The sequence below is a fragment of the Hylobates moloch genome, unplaced genomic scaffold, assembly GCF_009828535.3.
Source record: "Hylobates moloch isolate HMO894 unplaced genomic scaffold, HMol_V3 SCAFFOLD_16, whole genome shotgun sequence".
Classification (NCBI taxonomy): Eukaryota; Metazoa; Chordata; class Mammalia; order Primates; family Hylobatidae; genus Hylobates; species Hylobates moloch.
In genome coordinates, this window is record NW_026652291.1 from 41130902 (window position 1) to 41153168 (window position 22267).

At 38.5% G+C, this 22267-nt stretch overlaps 1 protein-coding gene across 2 annotated transcripts in view; it reads left to right on the forward strand.

The window, feature by feature from the left end:
- The window catches only part of ESR2 (estrogen receptor 2), a 69843-nt gene that overhangs the window by 13277 nt on the left and 34299 nt on the right, over positions 1–22267 (forward strand). For both annotated transcript variants that reach the window (XM_058429962.1, XM_032179784.2), the window contains exons 3-4: positions 1792–1964; positions 14358–14474. In XM_058429962.1, coding sequence (XP_058285945.1) covers positions 1792–1964; positions 14358–14474 — 290 coding nt within the window. The remainder of the gene's footprint in view (positions 1–1791; positions 1965–14357; positions 14475–22267) is intronic.

Genomic DNA, 22267 nt, shown 5'->3' on the forward strand with positions numbered 1-22267 from the left:
ACGACAAATTGTTTCCAGGATAAAAGTAACTGTGGTAGTATTACAACTTAAATGAAATTCTAGACATGTGAAGCCTGAAAAGACAGATGATTGGTATAAGCTTTTTAACCATGAACTAAAATAATAACATTATATAAAGATTGGTGGAAACTATTGAAGTATAGGCTTCAGTTGACATTCCCTGAAGTAAAAAAGGATATGTGTACTCTTTAAATGCAAGGTAACATTATGGATTATTTCCATCTAATTATTAATATTTCTAATGATAATCATAGGTATGAAGAGAAGGGATGGTATAATGAGAAAGGAGAAGGAGAGATAAACATCTAAAACAAAGTACTAAGGGCATATTGGATGTTGAAATTCGTTACTTTAGAATATCATAAAACTTTGAGACGGTAACATTGCACCATTATTTTTCTTCTTTTAAAGACATGTTACTCATTGGTAAAATAAAGAAGAGAATATAAACATTGTGGATAACTTTTTTAAAGTAATGGTTTGTTTTTTTTTCTTCTTTAAAGGAAGACATATTTTGTTTCTGAGCGTGAATTATAATCAAAGTTCTGCTAAGTTTTAGGCAAATTAATCCATGACATAATTACCTTCATTTATAAATCAATAATACCTTTACCATACCCTTTCCAAAAGAACCATGCCCTGGCAACATCAGGAACTAGCCAGATGTGTTTTGGGGGCTGCCTGGGGCTCCCTTGTTAGACTCTCCATTTCTTTATGAACCTCTTGCCCCTGGTCCAGCATTGAGCCTCTGCTTCCTTCCAAGCCTTTCTAGGCCAGGCACTTGCTTGTTCTCTCCCTTCTCTTCTCTCTTCTTTTTTCTATCTCCCTTTCTCTTCTCTTCCCCCTTTTTCTTGTCTCCCATTCATCTCAAGGTAGCTTAAAGTCCATTTGTTATTCCTCTTAAGGTTATTTTTATTTTATTTTTTTTGAGACGGAGTCTCACTCTGTTGCCCAGGCTCAATCTTGGCTCACTGCAACCTCTGCCTCCCAGGTTCAAGCAATCTTCTGCTTGAGCCTCCAAAGTAGCTGGGATTACAAGTGTGCACCACCATGCCTGGCTAATTTTTGTATTTTTAATAGAGATAAGGTTTCACCTTGTTGACCAAGCTGGTCTCGAACTCCTGGCCTCAGGTGATAATGCCCACCTTGGCCCCCCAGTGTGCTAGGATTACAGGCATGAACCATTGCCCCTGACCTGAAAGTTATTTTAAATCTAGACCTTTATCTGAAATTGCAGAGTGTGAGATGTTTGTTCTCCATTTAAATGTGAATCTCAAATGTCTGAAGGGCTGTTTAGCAATGCTGTTGGGAATGACTGATGTTTGGAAGTGGCCGAATGCCTTTGGACCCATCCATGCAGCATGTGTGAACTCTAGTAACTGCAGAAGACCAATGCATATTCTGCCTGTGGTTCAGACCTGTGGGTAAAATTCGATCTGGCCATTCTTTTCATTACACTTAGAGATGTACCCCCAACCCCATGGCTATGACTGGTCTTTTGCAGTGACAAATGCTCAGCAACATCACATGGATGGGCATAAACTCACCTACCCACTTTCAAACATTAGTCATTCCCCACAGCGTGGCTCTTTGTAGATATGATATCAGTATCAAAAGCTTTGCTGTATCAGATTTCCGGGAATGTATTTACCATGAACCCTGGAGGAAAAGAGATTAAATTAGGCAATGTTCTTGCTGTTTTTTTTTTCCTAGAAAGCTCTTCCTTTCCCTTTTATGCTCTGTTCAATGGATATTTTCTTTGCTCCCTAGAGAGACACTGAAAAGGAAGGTTAGTGGCAACCGTTGCACCAGCCCTGTTACTGGTCCAAGTTCAAAGAGGGATGCTCACTTCTGCGCTGTCTGCAGCGATTACGCATCGGGATATCACTATGGAGTCTGGTCGTGTGAAGGATGTAAGGCCTTTTTTAAAAGAAGCATTCAAGGTACAAGAGAATTGTTAACTGCTTCTTTAGTTTCCTGCTTTTGCTTTCAAACAATTTTGCAGAGATGACTTGGCAGAAATGTCACCACTGGCCTGTTTAGCACACAAAGTATGTGATGAGCAGTTCAGAGGATCATGTGTGTTTGGAAGTGGGTTGGGTGGTGGGGTGGAATTGCAGATTTCTACCCCAGAACCCGAAGATTATACAGCCAACTCGAATGGGTCTTACCCCTCCTTCACCCACATGGGTGTTGGATAGAAGACATCGAGTTACAACCTTGTAAAGATGTCTCTTGGAAAAAATGTGCTCACAAGGATTTGCAAAGATTGTTTCTTTCTTTTACTTAAATTTAATATATAGCATGCTTAACAGTCTTGATGGTGGGCTGGCTCCTGAGGAAGAGAATAAACACATTTTATGGAAATGGTCAGAAATCAGGAATTCAGCTACTGTGGACTTTGAGAATTGATCTAGACAGATTTCTTCCCCTAGGCTAGGAGGGTCTCAGTTCACAATCCCCTTGTTTTCTGGGCTGGCTTTAGATTATTTCCCTAACTTTCTCTCAATTCCTTCTGGATTTTTTTTAAATCAACTTGTTGATGAAAAGAATCAAAACTCTGTAAAATATTTGAAGAGATTTATTCTGAGCCAAATATGAGTGACAAATGGCTTGTGACACAGCCCTCAGGACATCTGAGAACATGTGCCCAAGGTGGTCAGGCCACAACTTGGTCTTATACATTTTAGGGAGACATAAGGCATTAATCAATGCATGTAAGATGTACATTGATTCGGCCTGAAAAGGCAGGACAACTGAAAGCAGGGGCTTCCAAGTCACAGGCAGTTCAAAGATTTTCTGATTGGCAATTGGTTGAAAGAATTATTATCAATAGGAAGCAATGACTGGGTTACAATAAAGGATTGTGGAGACCAGGGTTTTATCATGCAGATGAAGCCTCAAGGTAGCAGGCTTCAGAGAGAATAAATTGTAAATGTTTCTTAGGGGACTTAAAGGGTCTGTTCTATCAGTGATTCCAAAAGGGGAGGGAGGGTAAAATGAACCATGTCTGGCTCCCTCGTCCCATCATGGCCTAAACTTATTTTTCAGGTTAACTTTGTAATGCCCTTGGCCAAGAGGATGGACCCATTCAGATGGTTGAGGGGCCTTAGTATTTTATTTTTTGGTTTATAAACTTCAAGTTGCGCACCCCTGATTTCAAGGCCTGTCAGCCCATCTCCCTGCATGTGTCTTTGTTACACTCCCTCTCCCATGCCAGCCCTGATTTACTGAAGTCACTTTTTTGCTTACTTTTATTTTCTCTATTTGCCCCATAACCTGTCCCTCAATCACTCCCTCCCAGGCAACACCCTATGTTTCCAGCTGAAAGCTCCCTTCCTTTTTCTATCAAAGCCTCAATGCTTTGTTCTTTGACAGTTAAGAAAAGCAACGTTGAGGGAATTCATAGTGTGTAAATGGCAAATAGCAATTTACTAAATTAACTCACCCATTGATAACTGTAAGAGGATGTTTTACCTCAAGCAGAGAAATACTGATAGAATCCAGGATATGGCGAGGAGTGAAATGTTGGTAAAGAGTCACCTTCCTACCTGTCCCCTGAAATTCACCCTGTACGAATGGCAGCCTCTTTGTCCTGGATTTTTAAATTATTAGCTCTGTGACTTCACCTCCCAGCCTATTTCCTCCTCTGTGAAATGGAGATACTCATAGGGATTTTCTAAAGATGAAATAAGATTGATTATATGAAAACATTTTCAGCGCTCAAGTATTTTATTTGTGACAACCTTAACAGTAGATTATAAGGCCAAGTCCAGTTCCTGGCTATATGATAAGAACAATATAGATTTTCTGAAATTCTGAACTGAATTCTTGATGTGATGACTATTTTCTATCTTGCTGAGTTTCTAGGATTTTTACCCCTTAAGAACGTTTGGACCTATTACTACTAACCATATCTTTTAAAAAGAGATCCTTCTATTTTTTTGCTGTTGGGGAAACATCTGTCTGCTTGAAACATCTTTGACCCCTGAGACTACAGCTAATAACAATTGAAAGTAAATTTCCTTTGCTTCTCTGTGTTATTTCTTCCTTCCTGCTGCATCAGACAGGAATGTCAAATTCTAAATGTGCAAAGAGGAAAGAGTTAAAGCTTTTACAGTTGTAGTTGTAGTGCCTAAATGATCCTTTCTTTGCATGCTTCCTGTCTTTGATATAAGTGCATTGCAGTAACTGAAAGTGGCCACTCATTTTTAAAATTGTCTCAAATAGGCCAGGATGGTACAGTATTGAGAAATTCCTTGCATGTAACTTTTTTTTTTTGGAGACGGAGTCTCACTCTGTCACCCAGGCTGGAGTGCAGTGGCACAATCTCGGCTCACTGCAAGCTCCGCCTCCTGGATTCACACCATTCTCCTGCCTCAGCCTCCCAAGTAGCTGGGATTACAGGAGCTGGCCACCACGCCCTGCTAATTTTTTGTATTTTTACAAAATACAATCCTGGCATGTTAGCCAGGATGGTCTCGATCTCCTGACCTCGTGATCCGCCCACCTCGGCCTCCCAAAGTGCTGGGATTACAGGTGTGAGCCACTGCACCCAGCCCATTCTTATGTTTTTTATAATTTTAAACTTGTCTTGCTAACTTGATTTATAAGCTAATTGACCATATCTTAATCATGTACCTATCCCCTTCACTGTACAAATGCACTGGAAGCTGTGTTGTGCTTGCTGTTCCGTTGATACTTTGTTGGCTTCTTCACACAATGAGTTGCTGTCAGAGTGATAAGTGCTGTTGTTTCTCTACTGGGTTATGGAGCACAGAGGAAGGAGGACACAGGGAGAAGGACCTCATCACTTCATCTGGTCCAGATGAAGGCATGGCTTATTTTTCGAGCTTATCCTTTACTTTTTGTTCTCTTTCCTATTGGTATTCATTTAACAAATATTTATTGAGCACTGTACCAGGCTCTGGATAGAGTGGTGAACAAGACAATAGATTATAGATTCCATGAGGGCAAGGATTTTTGTCCATTTTGTTCACTAGTGGCACTTAACAATTCCTTGAATATGATTTTTCAAAATTAATTGGGCTTATACACAGAGTTCTGTATCATTTTTCACTTAATATTGTCTTATAAGCATTTCTGTTGTTAAATTTCCAGAGACCCTTTTCACAACTGCACAACTGTGTAATATTCTATCTTATGATCAGATTTAATTTATTTAACTCTTTATTGTTGAAGACTGTATCAATTATTTTCATTGTTTTAATGCTATGGTTACTTTATTCGTTCATCAAGTTTTGAAAAAAATAATAGTTTCTCTGGATATATTTTTAGAACAAATCTGTGGGGTCAGAGTGTATTAATGTTTAAAGTTCTTGACAGATGTTTTCAAGTGTTCAAGTCTTAAGAAGGTTGTACAGACTTGCTCTTCCACCAGCAGTGTGAGTGTTGCTTTTACCAAACTCTTGGTAGCATTGACTCTTAGCAAAAAGAAAAAAACCTTGCTACATTGATAGGTGATATATGGTATCTTGGTTTTAATTTGTTTCTCTTTATTAGTGAGGTAAATGTTTTCTCATAAATCTATCTGCCATTTGTATTTTCTCTTTTCTTTATTCAGAGCTTTTGCCCATTTTTATATTGGGTTCTGACATTTGCCTGATAAATTTAGTGTGTGCTTTATATATTAACCTATTATTACATGTATGACGAATATTTTTTCCACTTGACTCTGATTTTGATATGCAGAAATATTTAATCTTTAAATAGTCAAATATTACCAACTTTGATAGTTTTGTGTATAGTTTTTAAGCCTAAAAAAAGTCCTTTCATACCCAGGCATTATATAAACTTTTGTGCATATTTTGTTATTAAATAGTTTGTTTTTACATTTTGTTATTTAATTCAAAAGGAATTTATTTTGGCATACTGAATGAAATAACCAAATGTATTTATCTCTAAATAGTTAATTTTTTCCACATCATTTTACTGAATAAATCCATTCATTTTTCATTGATTTAAAATATGGGAGTCAACTTTTAAAAGTTGAGTTTGAGATATAATTTGCATACAATAAAATTTACCTATTTTCATTATATGGGTTTATGAGTTTTGAAAATATGTGTAATTATGCAACCACCACCATAATTAAGATATGAATGTTATTATCACCCCCCAGAATTCACTCATGTCCATTGCAACCCATTTCTCCTGAATTTCCCAGACCCTGGGAATCACTGGTCTGTTTTCTGTCCCTCTAGTTTTGCCTTTTTGAGAATGTCATACTATATTTCAGTTTAGCTTTTTACTTATGATGCTTTTGAGATTTATCTGGGTTGTTGCATGTATCAGTAGTTCATTCCTTTTTGTTGCTGAGTAATATTGCAATGTATAGATATATCACTGTTCATTCATTGGCATTGTTTAAAGTTTTGTGCTATTTTGAGTAAAACTGCTATGAGCATTCATGCATACCTCTCTGTGCAGACATATGATTTTGTTTCTCTTGGGGTACCTACATGTAAAACTGCTAGTTGTGTGATAAGTGTATGTTTTAACTTTATGAGAAACTGACAAATTGTTTTCAAAAGTGGCTAGGCCACTTTGCATTCTTGACAACAATGTATGAGAGATTTCTCGTTGCTTTACATCTTTGCCAAAACTGGATATCGTCAGTCTTTTCAATTTTTGCCCTTGTAATGGGTATGCAGTAGCATCTCATTGTGGTTTTAATTTGCATTTCCCTGATGATGATTTTGTGCATGTCTTCGTGTTTCCATTGGATTTTGTTTCTCTACATATGTATAAATATGATATACAAAGTTCTCATATATACTAGCATTTTATTCTGACTGTTCCACTGATCTCTCTCTTCATTCTTGCATAAGAACTACTTTACATGATTCTACATTATTTGAACTATTATAGTGTTATAATGTATTTCACACCTGCTGGTACAAGTTAAAAAAATGTCCTAGCCATTTTCTCTTGTTTGCTCATAGGAGTGTTAGAATGATTTTATTACATGATCTTTCATATTTAAACTCAAGGATAAAAAAGTTCTAAAAGCAGCAAGATGAAAGAAACAAGTAACATACAACAGAACTCTGACATCTGGCAGCAGACTTTTCAGTGGAAAGCTTATGGGCCAGGAGAGAGGGGCATGACATATTTAAAGTGACAAAAAATTTTTACCCTATAATTGTGTATCCAGTGAAAAGATCTTTCAAGCGTGAAGGAGAAAGAGACTTTCCCAGACAAACAAAAGCTAAGGGATTTCATCAACACTAGACCTGTCCTACAAGAAATGCTAAAGGGAGTTTGTCAGTCTGAAAGAAATGGATGTTAATGAGCAATAGGAAATCATCTCAACGTACAAAACTCACTGGTAATAGTAAGTACATAGAAAACCATAGAATAGTATAACACTGTTAATTGTGGTTTGTAAACTCATATTTTGAGTAGAAAGTCTAAAGGAAGAGCTAATGAAAAACAATAACTACAACTTTTTTTTTTTTTTTTTTTTTTGAGACAGAGTCTCACTCTGTTATCCAGGCTGGAGTGTAATGGTGCAATCTTGGCTCACTGAAACCTCCGACTCCCAGGTTCAAGGGATTCTCCTGCCTCAGCCTCCTAAGTAGCTGGGATTACAGACACCCACCACCACACTTGGCTAATTTTTGTATTTTTAGTAGAGATGGGGTTTCACCATATTGGCCAGGCTGGTCTCGAACTCCTGACCTCAGGAGATCAGCCCGCCTCAGACACATGTAGATTGAAAATAAAGGGATGGAAAAATATTTCATGCAAATGGAAACCAAAAAAGAGCAGGAGTTAGCTATACTTAGACCAGACCAAATGGAGTTCCAGACAAAAACTATAAAAAGAGACAAAAAAGATCACTAATAATAAAGATGTCAATTCAGCAAGAGAATATAACAATTGTAAATATGTCTGGAGCACACAGATATATAAAGCAAATATTATTAGAGCTAAAGAGAGAGAGAGGCTGGTACGGTAATAGCTGGACACTTCAACACCCTACTTTCAGCATTGAACAGATCATCCAGACAGAAAATCAACAAAGAAATGTCAGGCTTAATCTGCACTAAGACCAAATGGACCTAATAGATATTTACAGAATATTTCATCCAGTGGCTGCAACATACACACTCTTTTCCTCAGCACATGGATCATTCTGAAGGATATACCATATATTAGACCACAAGACAAGTGTTAAAACATTCAAAAAAATTGGAATCAAATCAAGTACCTTCTTTGACCACAATGGAATAAAACTAGAAATCAATAAAGAATTTTGGAAACTATACAAACATGGAAATTAAACTATATACTCTTGAACAACCAGTGTATCAATGAAGAAATTAAGAAGGAAATTAAAAATTTCTTGAAACAATGGTAATGGAAACAACATACCAAAACCTATAGGATACAGTGAAAGCAGTACTAAGAGGAAAGTTTATAGCTTAAGTGCCTACATCTAAAAAGTAGAAAATCTTGAAGTAAACAACCTAATGATGTATCTTAAAGAACTAGAAAAGCAAGAGCAAGCCAAACCCAAAATTAATAGAAGAAAAGAAATAGTCATAAAAAGATCAAAGCAGAAATAAATGAAATTGAAACCAAGAAAACAACACAAAAGATTGACAAAATATGAAGTTTTTTTTGAGAAAATAAACCTGAGAAATCTTTAGCCAGACTAATTTTTTGAAAAAAAGAAGAGTCGAATAAAATCAGATGAAAAAGGCGATGTTACAACTGATACCACAGAAATCTAAAGGATCATTATAGGTTATTATAAGCAACTATATGACAATTTGGAAAAAGCTAGAAGAAATGGATAAATTCCTAGACACATACAACCTGTTAAGATTGAACTATGAAGAAATCTGAAACCTGAACATACCAGTAACAAGTAACAAGATTGAAGCTGTTATAAAAAGTCTCCCAGCAAGCTGGGCACAATGGCTTATACGTATAATCCCAGTACTTTGGGAAGCCAAGGCAGGAGGATCACCTTAACGCAGGAGGATCACCTTAACCCAGGAGTTCAAGATTAGCCTGGGCAACACACAGAGATCCCTATCTACAAAAAAAAAAAAAAAAAAAATTACAAATTAGCCAGGCGTGGTGGTATGTGTCTGTGTCTGTAGTCCCAGCTCTTCAGGAGGCTGAGGTGGGAGGATTGCTTGGGACCAGGAAGTCAAGGCTGTGGTGAGCCAAGATTGCACCACTGCATTCTAGCCTGGGTGATGGAGTGTGATCAAGTCTCAAAAAAAAAAAAAAAAAAAAAAAAAGTCTCTCGGCAAAGAAAAGCCAGGACTGATGGCTTCATCCAGAATTTTACCAAACATTTAAAGAAGAACTAATGCCAATCCTATTCAAACAATTCTGAAAAATAGAGAAGGAGGAGGGAATAGTTTCAAAATCATTCCATGAGACCAGTGTTATCCTGATACTAGAACCAAAGAAACATCAAAAGAATATGACAGACCAATATCCCCAGTGAATATTGATGTAAAAATCCTCAATAAAATACAAACCAAATGCAACAACACATTAAAAAGATTCTTCATCATAACCAGGTGGAATTTATCCCAGGGATGCAAGGATGGTTCAACATATGCAAATTAATTTGATGCACCATATCAACAGAATGAAGGTTGAAAACCATATAATTTCAATTGATGCTGAAAAAGCATTTGATAAAATTCAACATCCCTTCATGATAAAAACCCTAAAAAAAACTGGATATAGACAGAATATACCTCAACACAATAACAGACATATATAACAGACCCACAGCTGGTATCATACTTAATGGGGAAAAACTGAAAGCCTTTCTTCCATATGGAACGTGATGAGGATGCCCACTTTCACCACTGTTATTCAACATAGTACTGGAAGTCCTAGCTAGAGCAATCAGAAAAGAGAAATAAAGGGCATCCAAATTGGAAAGGAAGAAGTCTAATTATCCTAGTTTGCAGATGATCTTATATTTGGAAAAATTGAAAGACTCCACCAAAAAACTATTAGATCTAATAAATTCGGTAAAGTTGCAGGATCAGTAGCATTTCTATATGCCAACAGCAAACAATCTGAAAAAAAATCTAAAGTGATCTCATTTACAGTAGCTACAAATTAAATAAAATACCTGGAAATTAACCAAAGAAGTGAAAGATCTCTACAATGAAAACTATAAAACACTGGTAAAAGAAATTGAAGAGGACACAAAAAAATGGAAAGATATTCCATGTTCATGGAATGGAAGAATTAATATTAATATGTCCATACTACCCAAAGCAATCTACAGATTCAATGCAATTTTATCAAAATGCCAGTGACATTTTCACAGAAATAGAAAAAACAACCCTAAAATTTGTATGGAACCACAAAAGATCCAGAATAACCAAAACCATTCTGAGCAAAAATATCAAAACTGTGGAAGAATCACATTACCTGACTATAAATTATACCATAGAGCTATAGCAACCAAAACAACATGGTACTAGCTTAAAACAGACATAGGGATCAATGGAACAGAGTAGAGAAGCCAGAAACAAATCCATACATCTACAGTTAACTCATTTTTGACAATCGTCTCTTCAATAAATGGTGCTGAGAAAACTGGATATCCATGTACAGAAGAATAAAACTAGATCCCTATCTCTCACCATATATAAAAATCAAGTCCAAATGGATCAGTGACTTAAATCTAAGGCCTTAAACTATGAAACTACTAAAAGAAAACATGAAGAAACTCTCCAGGACATTGGTTGGGGCAAAGATTTCTTGAGTAATAATACCCCACAAGCACAGGCAACCAAAGCAAAAATAGACAAATGGGATCACATCAAGTTAAAAAACTGCTTGCATGGCAAAGGAAACAATGAAGTGAAGAGACAACCCACAGAATCGGAGAAAATATCTGCAAACTACCCATCTGACAAGGGATTAACAATCAGAACATAAAAGGAGCTCAAACAACTCTAGAAAAAAAACTAATAATCCAATTAAAAAATGGGCAAAAAATCTGAGTAAACATTTCTCAAAACAAGACATACGAATGGCAAATGGGTATATGAAAAGGAGTTAAACATCATTAATCATCAGAGAAATGCAAATCAAAACTACAATGAGATACCATCTTACCCTAAAGTGGCTTATGTCCAAAAGATGGGCAATAACAAATGCTACTGAGGATGTGGAGAAAAAGGAACCCTGGTATACTATTGGTCAGATTGTAAATTAGTACAACTACTATGGAGAACAGTTTGAAGTTTCCTCAAAAAACTAAAAATAGAGCTACCAAATGATCCAGCAATCCCACTGCTGGGTATGTACCCAAAAGAAAGGAAATCAGTATATCGAAGAGATGTCGGCACTCCCATGTTTGTTGCAGCACTGTTTACAATAGCCAAGATTTGGAAGCAACCTAAGTGTCCATCCACAGGTGAATATAGATAAAGAAAATGTGGAACACATACACCACTATTCAGCCATAAAATGAATGAGATACTGTTCACTTGCAACAACATAGATGCAACTGGAAGTCACGTTAAGTGAAATAACCAGGCACACAAAGGCAGACTTCCCATGTTCTCACTTATTTGTGGGAGCTAAAAATGAAAACAATTGCGGTGCCTCATGCCTGTAATCCTAGCACTTTGGGAGGTCGAGGCAGGCGGATTGCCTGAGCTCAGGAGTTTGAGACCAGCTTGGGCAACACGGTGAAACCCTCTCTCTACTAAAATACAAAAAATTAGCTGGGTGTGGTGGCATGCGCCTGTAGTCCCAGCTACTCGGGAGGCTGAGGCAGAATTGCTTGAACCAGGGAGGTGGAGGTTGCAGTGAATCAAGATCATGACACTGAACTCCAGCCTCAGTGACAGATTGAGACTCCATCTCCAAAAAAGAAAAAAAAAACAAAAACAATTGAACTCATGGAGATAAAGTAGAAGGATGGTTGCCAGAGGCTAGGAAGGGTAGTGGGAGTGGGGAAAGTGGGAGTCCCAGCTACATGGGAGGCTGAAATGGGAGGGTTGCTTAAGCTCAGGAGGTGGAGGTTGCAGTGAGTTGAGATCACACCATTGCAACTCCAGCCTGGGCAACAGAGGGAGACCCTGTCTCCGAAAAAAAAAAAAAAAAAAAGATGATAAAGTATTTTAATAAAATTGAGCCATACTAGAGATGTTATTGTTTGAAATAAAATATATGAAGTATAGTTAATAATTTAAGTGTAATAGAAGAAAAGGAGCCTAAGAAAGCTTGAAAAACATCGTCGTACTTCATATACATCTTCTTTGCTTACATTATAGTGAACAATGCTGCAACAAACGTGGAAGTGCAGATATCTCTTTGCAGCATGAGAGATTCATGTAGATCTAAGAGACTGTGAAGACTGTTTCAAGATTGGAGTTACAATTAGGTTTTTAATTACCTCTTCTGGCCAGCTGTGGTGGCTCACACCTGTAATCCCAGTGCTTTGGGAGGCCAAGGTGGGCGGATCACCTGAGGTCAGGAGTTCGAGACCAGACTGGCCAACACAGCCAAACCCTGTATCTACTAAAAGTACAAAAATTAGCTGGGTGTGGTGGTAGGTGCCTGAATCCCAGCTATTTGGGAGGCTGAGGCAGGAGTATCGCTTGAACCCAGGAGGCAGAGGTTGCAGTGAGCCGAGATCGTGCCACTGCACTCTAACCTAGGCAACAGAGGAAGATTCTGTCTCAAAAATAAAAATAAATAAAAAATTACCTTTTCATTGTATGCTAATGTGTAGAATTCTGCATGTAACATGTCCAGTTTAAAGAATGATTATAGATCAAATCTCTGTGTAACCGGCACTCAAACAATGAAATAGAATATAATGGGAGCCCAGAATCCCTCTGGGTGGTCCCTCCTGCCCCACCTGCTTCCCTCCCTGCAGAGGTGGGACAGTCCTCCTTTCTGCCTTCTTGCTGTGTGTGGTTTTACCACCTACATATGCATCCCTAAACAACGCAGGTTCATTTTCTCTGTTTTTGAACTTTATGTGTTCACGTCTTCTCCTACATATTCTTTTGCGACTTTTTTCTTTTATGACTTGCTCATTTCATTTATCATTGAGATTCATTTATTCTTCGCACTGAAATTCTGGTTCATTATAGGCTTAACGTAAGATGTTCAGGCCATGTTGTTTATTAGAAAGGCACTAAAATGCCCTATTCACTTTCACTTTTGCTTTTCATCTATTTTATTATAATTTCTATTTCTTAACCCTTTCTCAAACCCATGTAGCTGTCCTCATCCTCCCTACCAACACCCCATCCAGACATCTCTCATTCGCACAACTATAGCAGGCTGTCATCTGGTCTCCTGGCCTCATCAGTTTTGCTGCCTTTGATTGGTTCTTCATACTGCATCTGAAATAATTTTTGAAATATAAATATTCTTAGCTCTTCCTTGCATAAAAGAATTAAAAGTACCATTGTCTTAGAGATTCCTATATGACAAGTTCAAACTCTTGGGATTTTACTACAATGGGCCTATTTTCTGTACTTCTGTGTCTTTGAGTTGTTTAGAGTAGCTCTACTTCATAAACTTGGTTCTGGGCTTTTGCGGGAGGTCAGGTCTGTTCCACACGTCCCCACGTTCTTCTTGGACCAGTGGCTACCTCACAGGAGCTCAAGAGGCCAAGCCAAACTGTTGGAGCAGCACATCTATTGATATATCATTGGCTATAGAAAGTCCTGTGGTCAAGCCCAACATCAATTGGTAGGGAAATGTTTACTCTCTGCACACTCTAGTACACTGCAGGGTCGCAAGGCCGAGGGAGAGAATGAAGAATTGAGAACAGTAATCCACCACAACTCTTGTCAATAGCAGTATTTTCTGTCATTATTTAGATTGCTAATTTCTTTATTTGTTCCTTTTGTCATTTTATTTGACTATGAATTCCCATTAAAATATTGTATTAAACCCGAAAGAGGGATATATATAAAAGAATATAAGAAGTTGAATTTGATGATTTGATTTACAACTCTTGAGTTCTGTGACTAGGAGCAAATCAATTTAATGTTAGTCTTATTTTCCACATCCAAAGGATATATTTTTATATCTCTCCTTTGAGAATTCTAAGAATATGCAGAGAATAACATATTAGTCAAAAACCAGGATATTGAAATGTTCCTAGGTCTCCTTTACTCATTAACAAGGTGACAATGTAGTTTGAGTTTGGCTTTGTACCTATACTGGTCATTAAGATGATGTCTCCTATCTCTCAGCTGGAAAGTGTTATCAGTGTTGTTGACCAGGAAGAGATTTAACCAAGAGATTGTAGCAATAATCTTTTTTTCCTTCCCACTCTGCTATAGGACATAATGATTATATTTGTCCAGCTACAAATCAGTGTACAATCGATAAAAACCGGCGCAAGAGCTGCCAGGCCTGCCGACTTCGGAAGTGTTATGAAGTGGGAATGGTGAAGTGTGGTGAGTGCTTGCTTCCCTTCTTACTGTATATGGGCCTTGCCAAAAGCCCTGTCCTCTGAGGAACTGGGGACAGGTAGTCGGGAAGAGAGAAGATTTGGGACATAGTAATTAAGTATTTGTGTGTTGTCACATTGGAGGGGGCGTTGACTTATCCACAGTAACTGCAGAGGACAGAGCTGGGGTGAAAGGGAACAGATTATGGGAGGCAGATTTTGGCCCCAGGTAGAGAAGAACTTTCTACGGTTCAAGTGGTCTGACCACAGAATAGGCCACCAGATGGGTTAGGGGACTTCTAGCCACTGGAATCCTCAAACAGGGCTGGGTGGCCATCTGTCTGTGATCTTGAAAAGTCCAGTTCTAAGGATGAAGTTGTGGTAAATGTCTACAGTTAAAACTTGTGACAAAAAAGTAGAATATCTTGTGGGTTACTGGGGTAGCCGTGGGGAGGCTCATACCTATCCCCTCATCTAGCTTTCTAGAAGTGGAAAAATACGTAGGAGTCAGAAACATAATGGAACTATGAAAAGTACATACAGCATAGATTTCGTTCTGTGACAGTAATAGGTGTATACATATGTATATTTAACATTCACATACATATATTCACATGTATTTTATACACTCACATACATTCACATATATTTTATACACAAAGAAAAGTGAGCACTTTGGTATATAACTGACAAAGATGCCAACACCCAGCTCTCTCCACCTGGCTATATTTTGGTTCACTTGTCTGTATGCACTTGCTTGTTTATATGTACTCAGAGCAGCTCTGCCTGCACTTATTCTTCTGCTAGCCAGTATTTTACCTGTGGTTAGTTGTAATTTCTCTGTGTAATTATTTGAAAATTTAAAACAAAAATCTATCACTTTATTCTCTGACAATTTCTTTTTTTTTTTTTGGAGATGGTGTCTTGCTCTGTCGCCCAGGCTGGAGTGCAGTGGCCCTTTCTCGGCTCACTACAAGCTCTGCCTTCCGGGTTCATGCCATTCTCCTGCCTCAGCCTCCCAAGTAGCTGGGATTACAGGCACCCGCCATCACGCCTGGCTAATTTGTTTTTTGGGGTTTTTTTTTGTATTTTTAGTAGAGATGGGGTTTCACCGTGTTAGCCAGGATGGTCTCGATCTCCTGACCTCGTGATCCGCCCGCCTTGGCCTCCCAGAGTGGTGGGATTACAGGTGTGAGCCACCGCACCCGGCTCTGCCTGACAATTTCTTAGTAGCTTTGCCTCGTGAGCATTCTCTGCCCTTTTCTTTTTCTCTTTGTATGTAACAGATTAGAACCCTCAGCTATTATAGTTCAGTTACAGCAGAAGTTCTCTTCATCTGATCACACTTCTCTGGCTTCCTAGAGTCACTGATGATCTTCATTTCCTCTGTAGAACATCCTGCCAGTGACCATAGCTTCACAGCATGTATTGGTTATTCTCTCAAACACCTAAACATTTCCATTCCCACCTCTTCAGATTATCCTTGTCAGAAACCGGTGGGCTTCTTTTCAAACCTGTTTCTACTCACTGTAATTGTTACATTATAAAATTTAATTAAAATTTACTCAAACATATTATGAATAGGAAAAGACAAGTTTGGTTTTCTTCTGTGAAAGTTTAGTTGAGGCCGGGCGCGGTGGCTTACGCCGGTAATCCCAGCACTTTTGGAGGTTGAGGTGTGCAAATCATGAGGTCAAGAGATCAAGACCATCCTGGCCAACAGGGCAAAACCCTGTCTCTACTAAAAATACCAAAATTAGCTGGGCTTGGTGGCATGTACCTGTAGTCCCAGCTACCCCGGAGGCTGAGGCAGGAGAATAGCTTGAACCGGGGAGGCAGAGCTTGCAGTGAGCCGAGATTGTGCCACTGCACTGCAGCCTGGCAACAGAGCCAGACTCTGTCTGGGGGCAGGGGGAGGAGGAAGTTTAGTTGAAAGTTTTGAATAAAATCTTAAAGGACTAATAGCTATTGAGATAGGTATGGGTGAGACTGGGGGAAAAAACCCATAACCCTTGGGAGATCCTGAATTTAGAATTCCTTAGAAGTGTCTAGATTCTTTCTCTGTTTTTGTTTTAAAGAGGCTGAAACTGAAAATCCAGAGATAATATCTCATGTGTATGTTTATGCAGAAAAGTGACTTTGTCTAATTGGCCCAGATGCTTAAAGAGAAAGCCTTGGTGCTCTGACAAAAGATTGCAAGCAAATATTTTAAGTTTTAAGTTAAACAGTATTTTAAAGTGAGTGTGTGTGTGTGTGTTTAAAAAATGGTTTCCAACTTAGTCTTAAGAATGCTTTTATTATACTAGGATCCATTGCACAGCTGTAGCCCTCATGGCTCAAGGCAGTGTATGCAGGGAAGAGCAAGGAGGTTGGAGGCTGGATCCCTTAGAGTCTATGTTTCATTTTCATTTCATCACTTCTTGCTGACTGTAACTGTGCTCAAACTACTGAATCACCTCTTTGGCCCTCGGTTTTCATATCTCTGCTCAGAGAGATTTCATATCTCTGCCCAGAGATATCTGCTTCACTTGGTTTTGTGAAGAATAAGTCTGAAAACATATATGAAGACTTAGCACAATATCTGACACTCAATTTTAGTTTTCCTTCCATTCTCTCTCCTTCCCTGAAAAGCTCATATGAGTTTTGATACAACACCATTTCATGAGATAGAGTACAGAGGGATAGTTAAAGAAGCTTTCATAGAAAAGGGAATGAGAGAAAGGTTGTTATATTTAGCCAGAAAGTCTAAGAAAAGACTGTATTCTCTTTGGAGATTACGGAAGAAATGAGATGGGTTGTTGCACATACACAACGGGATATTTTGCCCTTCACTGACCATACAGAAAGACCATTAGAGATGAACTTTCTTAACTCTGTCTCTCTCCTTTCCCATCACTCTTCTTATCTGCCTTCCCCAAAACCCTCTGTGCATGCTTTTTCTTCTATCAGGTTTTGGAGGATTAGAGATTCTACCTGCTTGTTGGATCCTCCTGCACCATCCTGCTTCTTTTATTTTGAAACCATGTAGTCTGTTATCACCTTTTTCTTCTGAATTTCTGATCTTGTCTTTTCTACTGAAGTATGGATGTGGTCATATAATGGTAAGACAACACCCACCTAGACTGACTATATGGATGAAACTTCATTATAAAGATACACTGAAATGTAAGGAGCCAGGAAATCCATCTGAATAGCCATGTATTTGGCCTATATCCCTGTATTGGAACAATAGCTCAACATATTTTGGGTGCCATATCTTTATACACCTGCTGTATACTCTTCTATGAAAGGGATTTGATAGGTAGGTAGTATAAAATAGTGGTTAAAAGCACCAGCTCTGGATTTAGGCTACTGCTTGGGTTTAGATCCTTCTTCTGCTATTTTCTAGCTGTGCCATCTCAGACAAGTTATTTGAGATTATGTTTTGTTCCTCCTCTGTACATTGGAGACAGTAATAGTTCCTGTACTGTAGGGTAGCTGTCAGGATATGTGCAGTATGCAATGCCTGGTGCATAGAAGCTTCCAGTAGACATTAGCTGCCATTAGTGTCATTTATCACTACTATCATCATCATCTTTGGCTGGGGCTATTTACCACTGCCTAATATGGAGCACTGGATTTGGTGGAGCTGCTCATTAAGCTCACTCAGAGGCAGCTGCCTAGGTTACAGTGTCAAAGCCACAACGCTAGAAACATCCTTGATAGAAAAATGAGCTCCTTGTCAAGGGCTTTATTTATTGAGTCTAGAACCCCCTAGAATTCACTACAGGACCTAGAATGTTAGACTTTGTCAGTGAAAATTTGTCAAGTAAATTTGAACGTTATGAATTCAAAATCTCTCACTTTGGGTATGTAAAGGGTATATAAATCTGTTTTGTAAATTCCTTATCCTTAGATACTCTACAAAAGAAAAATGTATGATCAGAAAGTTGCTTTTTTTTTTTTCTTTTTTTTTTTGAGACAGGGTATCACTCTGCTGCAGCCCAGGCTGGAGTGCAGTGGCGCAATCTTGGCTTACTGCAGCTTTGACCTCCTCGGGCTCAATTGATTCTCCCACCTCAGCCTCCCGAGTAGCTGGGACTACAGGTGTGTGCACCACTACGCCTGGCTAATTTTTGTATTTTTTGTAGAGACAGGATTTTACTTGTTGCCCAGGCTAGTCTTAAATTCCTGGGCTCAAGTGATCCTCTTGCCTCAGCCTCTCAAAGTGCTGGGGGATTACAGGCATGAGCCACGTAGCCTAGCAGAAAGGTGCTTTTTAAAACTATAAATTTTGCAGCAAACCACCATGACACGTGCATACCTATGTAAACAAACCTGCATGTTCTGCACATGTATCCCAGAACCTAAAGTATATTAAAAAAATTAAGAAAAACATTTTGCTCCATTTTATCCAGGGTGTATAATTGACCTTAGCATTCTACTTGATTACTAATAAAATGAATTGTATTTTAGGCCTTTAATTCTTTTAGCAGTAAATTTGGTTCAAATTTTCTGAATAAATAGAGCCCTTTCTTCTACTATAACTAGTCAATGTTAAGAGGAAATTCTGACAAATTTTCCTGGGAGCCAGTAATTTAAATTTGCTCACATTTTCTAGCTAATATTTATTTTTAAAAATGTAAACAATTGAATTTAGTGAATAAACATAATGATGGGAGTATAAAACAAAGCATTTTGCAGATTTCAACTTTTGGGGTTTCTTTTTTTAAGGGAAATTCATATAAAAGTTGTAACCATGCTAATGACATCCTTACTTACAACATGTCTTCTTAATTTCCATTTTACATTTTTGTCTTTAACCAATGAAAACTTACAAAGATTTTGGTGCTCAAATGTATAGGGATTTGGAAGTTATATTTTTGTTGTTGATTTCCATTTTTCTTATCGTCAGAATATGGTCTGAATAATACCTATTTTAAGATTTTCTTCGTTGCCTAGTATGTGAAAATTTTTTTTTCTTTTTTCTTTTTTTTTTTTTTTTTTTTTTTGAGACGGAGTCTCGCTCTGTCACCCAGGCTGGAGTGCAGTGGCGCAATCTCGGCTCACTGCAAGCTCCGCCTCCTGAGTTCGTATGTGAAAATTTTTGCAAAATATCTATGGCCTTTGTAGATCAAGCTTGTTAATTATGTGGTTCAAATATTCTGCATTCTGACTTTTTGCTCTTTCAGCTGTTGAGAGAGAGGTTTAAATAGCCCATTATAATAGTGCATCTGTCAGTTTCTTTCTTTCAGTTACTTTTTGTGTTGTGTTTGGAGGCTGTGTTTTGTTGTTTGTCTATCTATTTATTTATTTATTTATTTTTTTCAACCCGAGTCTTGCTCTGTCACCCAGCCTGGAGTGCATGGCACGATCTCGGTTCACTGTGCTTCCTGGGTTTGTGCGATTCTCCTGCCTCAGCCTCTTGAGTAGCTGGGACTACAGGAATGCACCACCATGCCTGGGTAATTTTTGTATTTGTAGTAGAGATGGAGTTTCTCCATTTTGGCCAGGCTGGTCTCAAACTCCTGACCTCAAGTGATCCACCCACCTTGGCCTCCCAAATTGCTGGGATTACAGGCGTGAGCCACCACACCTGGACTTTGTTGTTTTGAAGTATACGAGTTTAGAATTATTTCTTTTTAAAATATTCTAGTGATGAGTCTCCTTATCTATAATAATAATTTTTGCCTTAAAGTTTGTCTGGTATCAATAGAGTAATGTCAATTTATTTGGTTAATTTTGCCTGTTATATATTTTTCTATCTGTCTACTTTGTTTTTCTATATGTTAGGTATATCTCTTACAACTAATCTATGTCTAGATTTAAAAATATGTATAATTTCAGAGTCACTCTTAAAGGTCAATTTGGTATTTTTTGTTTATTGTGATAACTGATATTTGGGTTCATTTCTATCATCTTATTTTGTGATTTAAAAAATTTTATTATGTATTTTCTACTTCTTCCCTTTTAGGAGTTGATCACATTTTTATGTTTTCTTTTTCTTCTTTTACTAGTTTAAAAGTCATACATTCTGTTTCAATTCCTTTTTTTCTTTTGAGACAGTCTCACTGTGTCACCCGGGCTGGAGTGCAGTAGCGTGATCTTGGCTCACTGCAGCCTCCGCCTCCCAGGTTCAAGTGATTCTCCCGCCTCAGCTTCCTAAATAGCTGGGATTACAGGCATCTGCCAGCATGCCCAGCTAATTTTTGTATTATTAGTAGAGATGGGGTTTCACCATGTTGCCCAGGCTGATCTTGAACTCCTGGCCTCAAGTGATCCGCACCCCCACCCCCCACACACATACCTGCTGAAACCACCTTTGGCCTCCTAAAGTGCTGGGATTACAAGTGTGAGCCACCATGTTTGGTCACGTTTCAATCCCTTTAATGACATTATGTTTTGTAACATCTGTTCTTGATTAATTTGAGAATTTAAGCTTCTATCTTCCCAAAAGAAGAATCTTAGAAATTCTAACCAAAATCATTCCTCTCTCATTTTGCAAGTTATTGTTTGGTATTTTGGTTCCACCTTGTTTCTATATCACTAAAACTTAATTATTGGGCCGGGTGTGGTGGCTTATGCCTGTAATCCCAGCACTTTCAGAGGCCAAGGCAGGAGGATCACTTGAGCCTAGGAATTCAAGACCAGCCTGGGCAACATGGTGAGACCCTGTCTCTACAAAAAATACAAAAATTAGTCAGATGTGGTAGTTCACACTTGTAGTCCCAGCTACCCAGGAGGCTGAGGTGGGAGGATCTCTTGAGACTGGGAGGTTGAGGCTGCAGTGAGCTGTGATCATGACCGTACCACCATGCTTCAGCCTGGGTGACAGAGACCCTGTCTCTTTAAAAAAAAAAAAAAAGTAAATCCAAAGAACAAGCATACAAATCAACTTTGCTAGTAATTAAAACATACAAAGTAAAGCGAGATGGTTTAGATTAGCAAATATTAAAAATGATTTTTAATGCCCAGTGGGTTCTGAGAAAACAGTCAAACTATTGAGGACTGGGTAACATAGTAAGACCCTAGTTCTACAAAAAAATTTAGAAATTAGCTGGGCACGGTGGCATATTCCTGTAGTCCCAGCTACTCGGGAGGCTGAGGCAGGAGGATTGCTTGAGTCCAGGACATGAAGGCTGCAGTGAGCTATGATTGCATCACTACACTCCAGCTTGGGCAACAGAGCCAGACTCTGTCTCAAAACTACAATTAAAATAGTGTATATACTACAATCTAATTTTGTGTATAAAGGCCAGGTGCAGTGGCTCACGCCTGTAATCCTAGCACTTTGGGAGGCCAAGATGGGCAGATCATCTGAGAATCAGGAATTTGAGACCAGCCTGGCCAACATGGTAAAATCACATCTCTACTAAAAATATAAAAATTAGCCAGGCATGGTGGCAGGCGCCTGTAATCCCAGCTACTCGGGAGGCTGAGGCAGGAGAATTGCTTGAACCTGGGAGGCTGAGGTTGCAGTGAGCCAAGATTGCGCCACTGAACTGCAGCCTGGGTGACAGAGTGAGACTCCGTCTCAAAAATAAATAATTTTGTGTATAAAACATAGAAAAATATGGTGGCGGGCGCCTGTAGTCCCAGCTACTCGGGAGGCTGAGGCAGGAGAATGGTGTGAACCCGGGAGGTGGAGCTTGCAGTGAGCCGAGATCACACCACTGCACTCCAGCCTGGGCGACAGAGCAAGACTCCGTCTCAAAAAAAAAAAAAAAAAACTTGGAAAAATATAAAAGCATTAAGAAGACTGAAAGAATTTATGACAAAATTTATTCTCTTCTATATTTTCCAGATTTTTTCACTTAATTT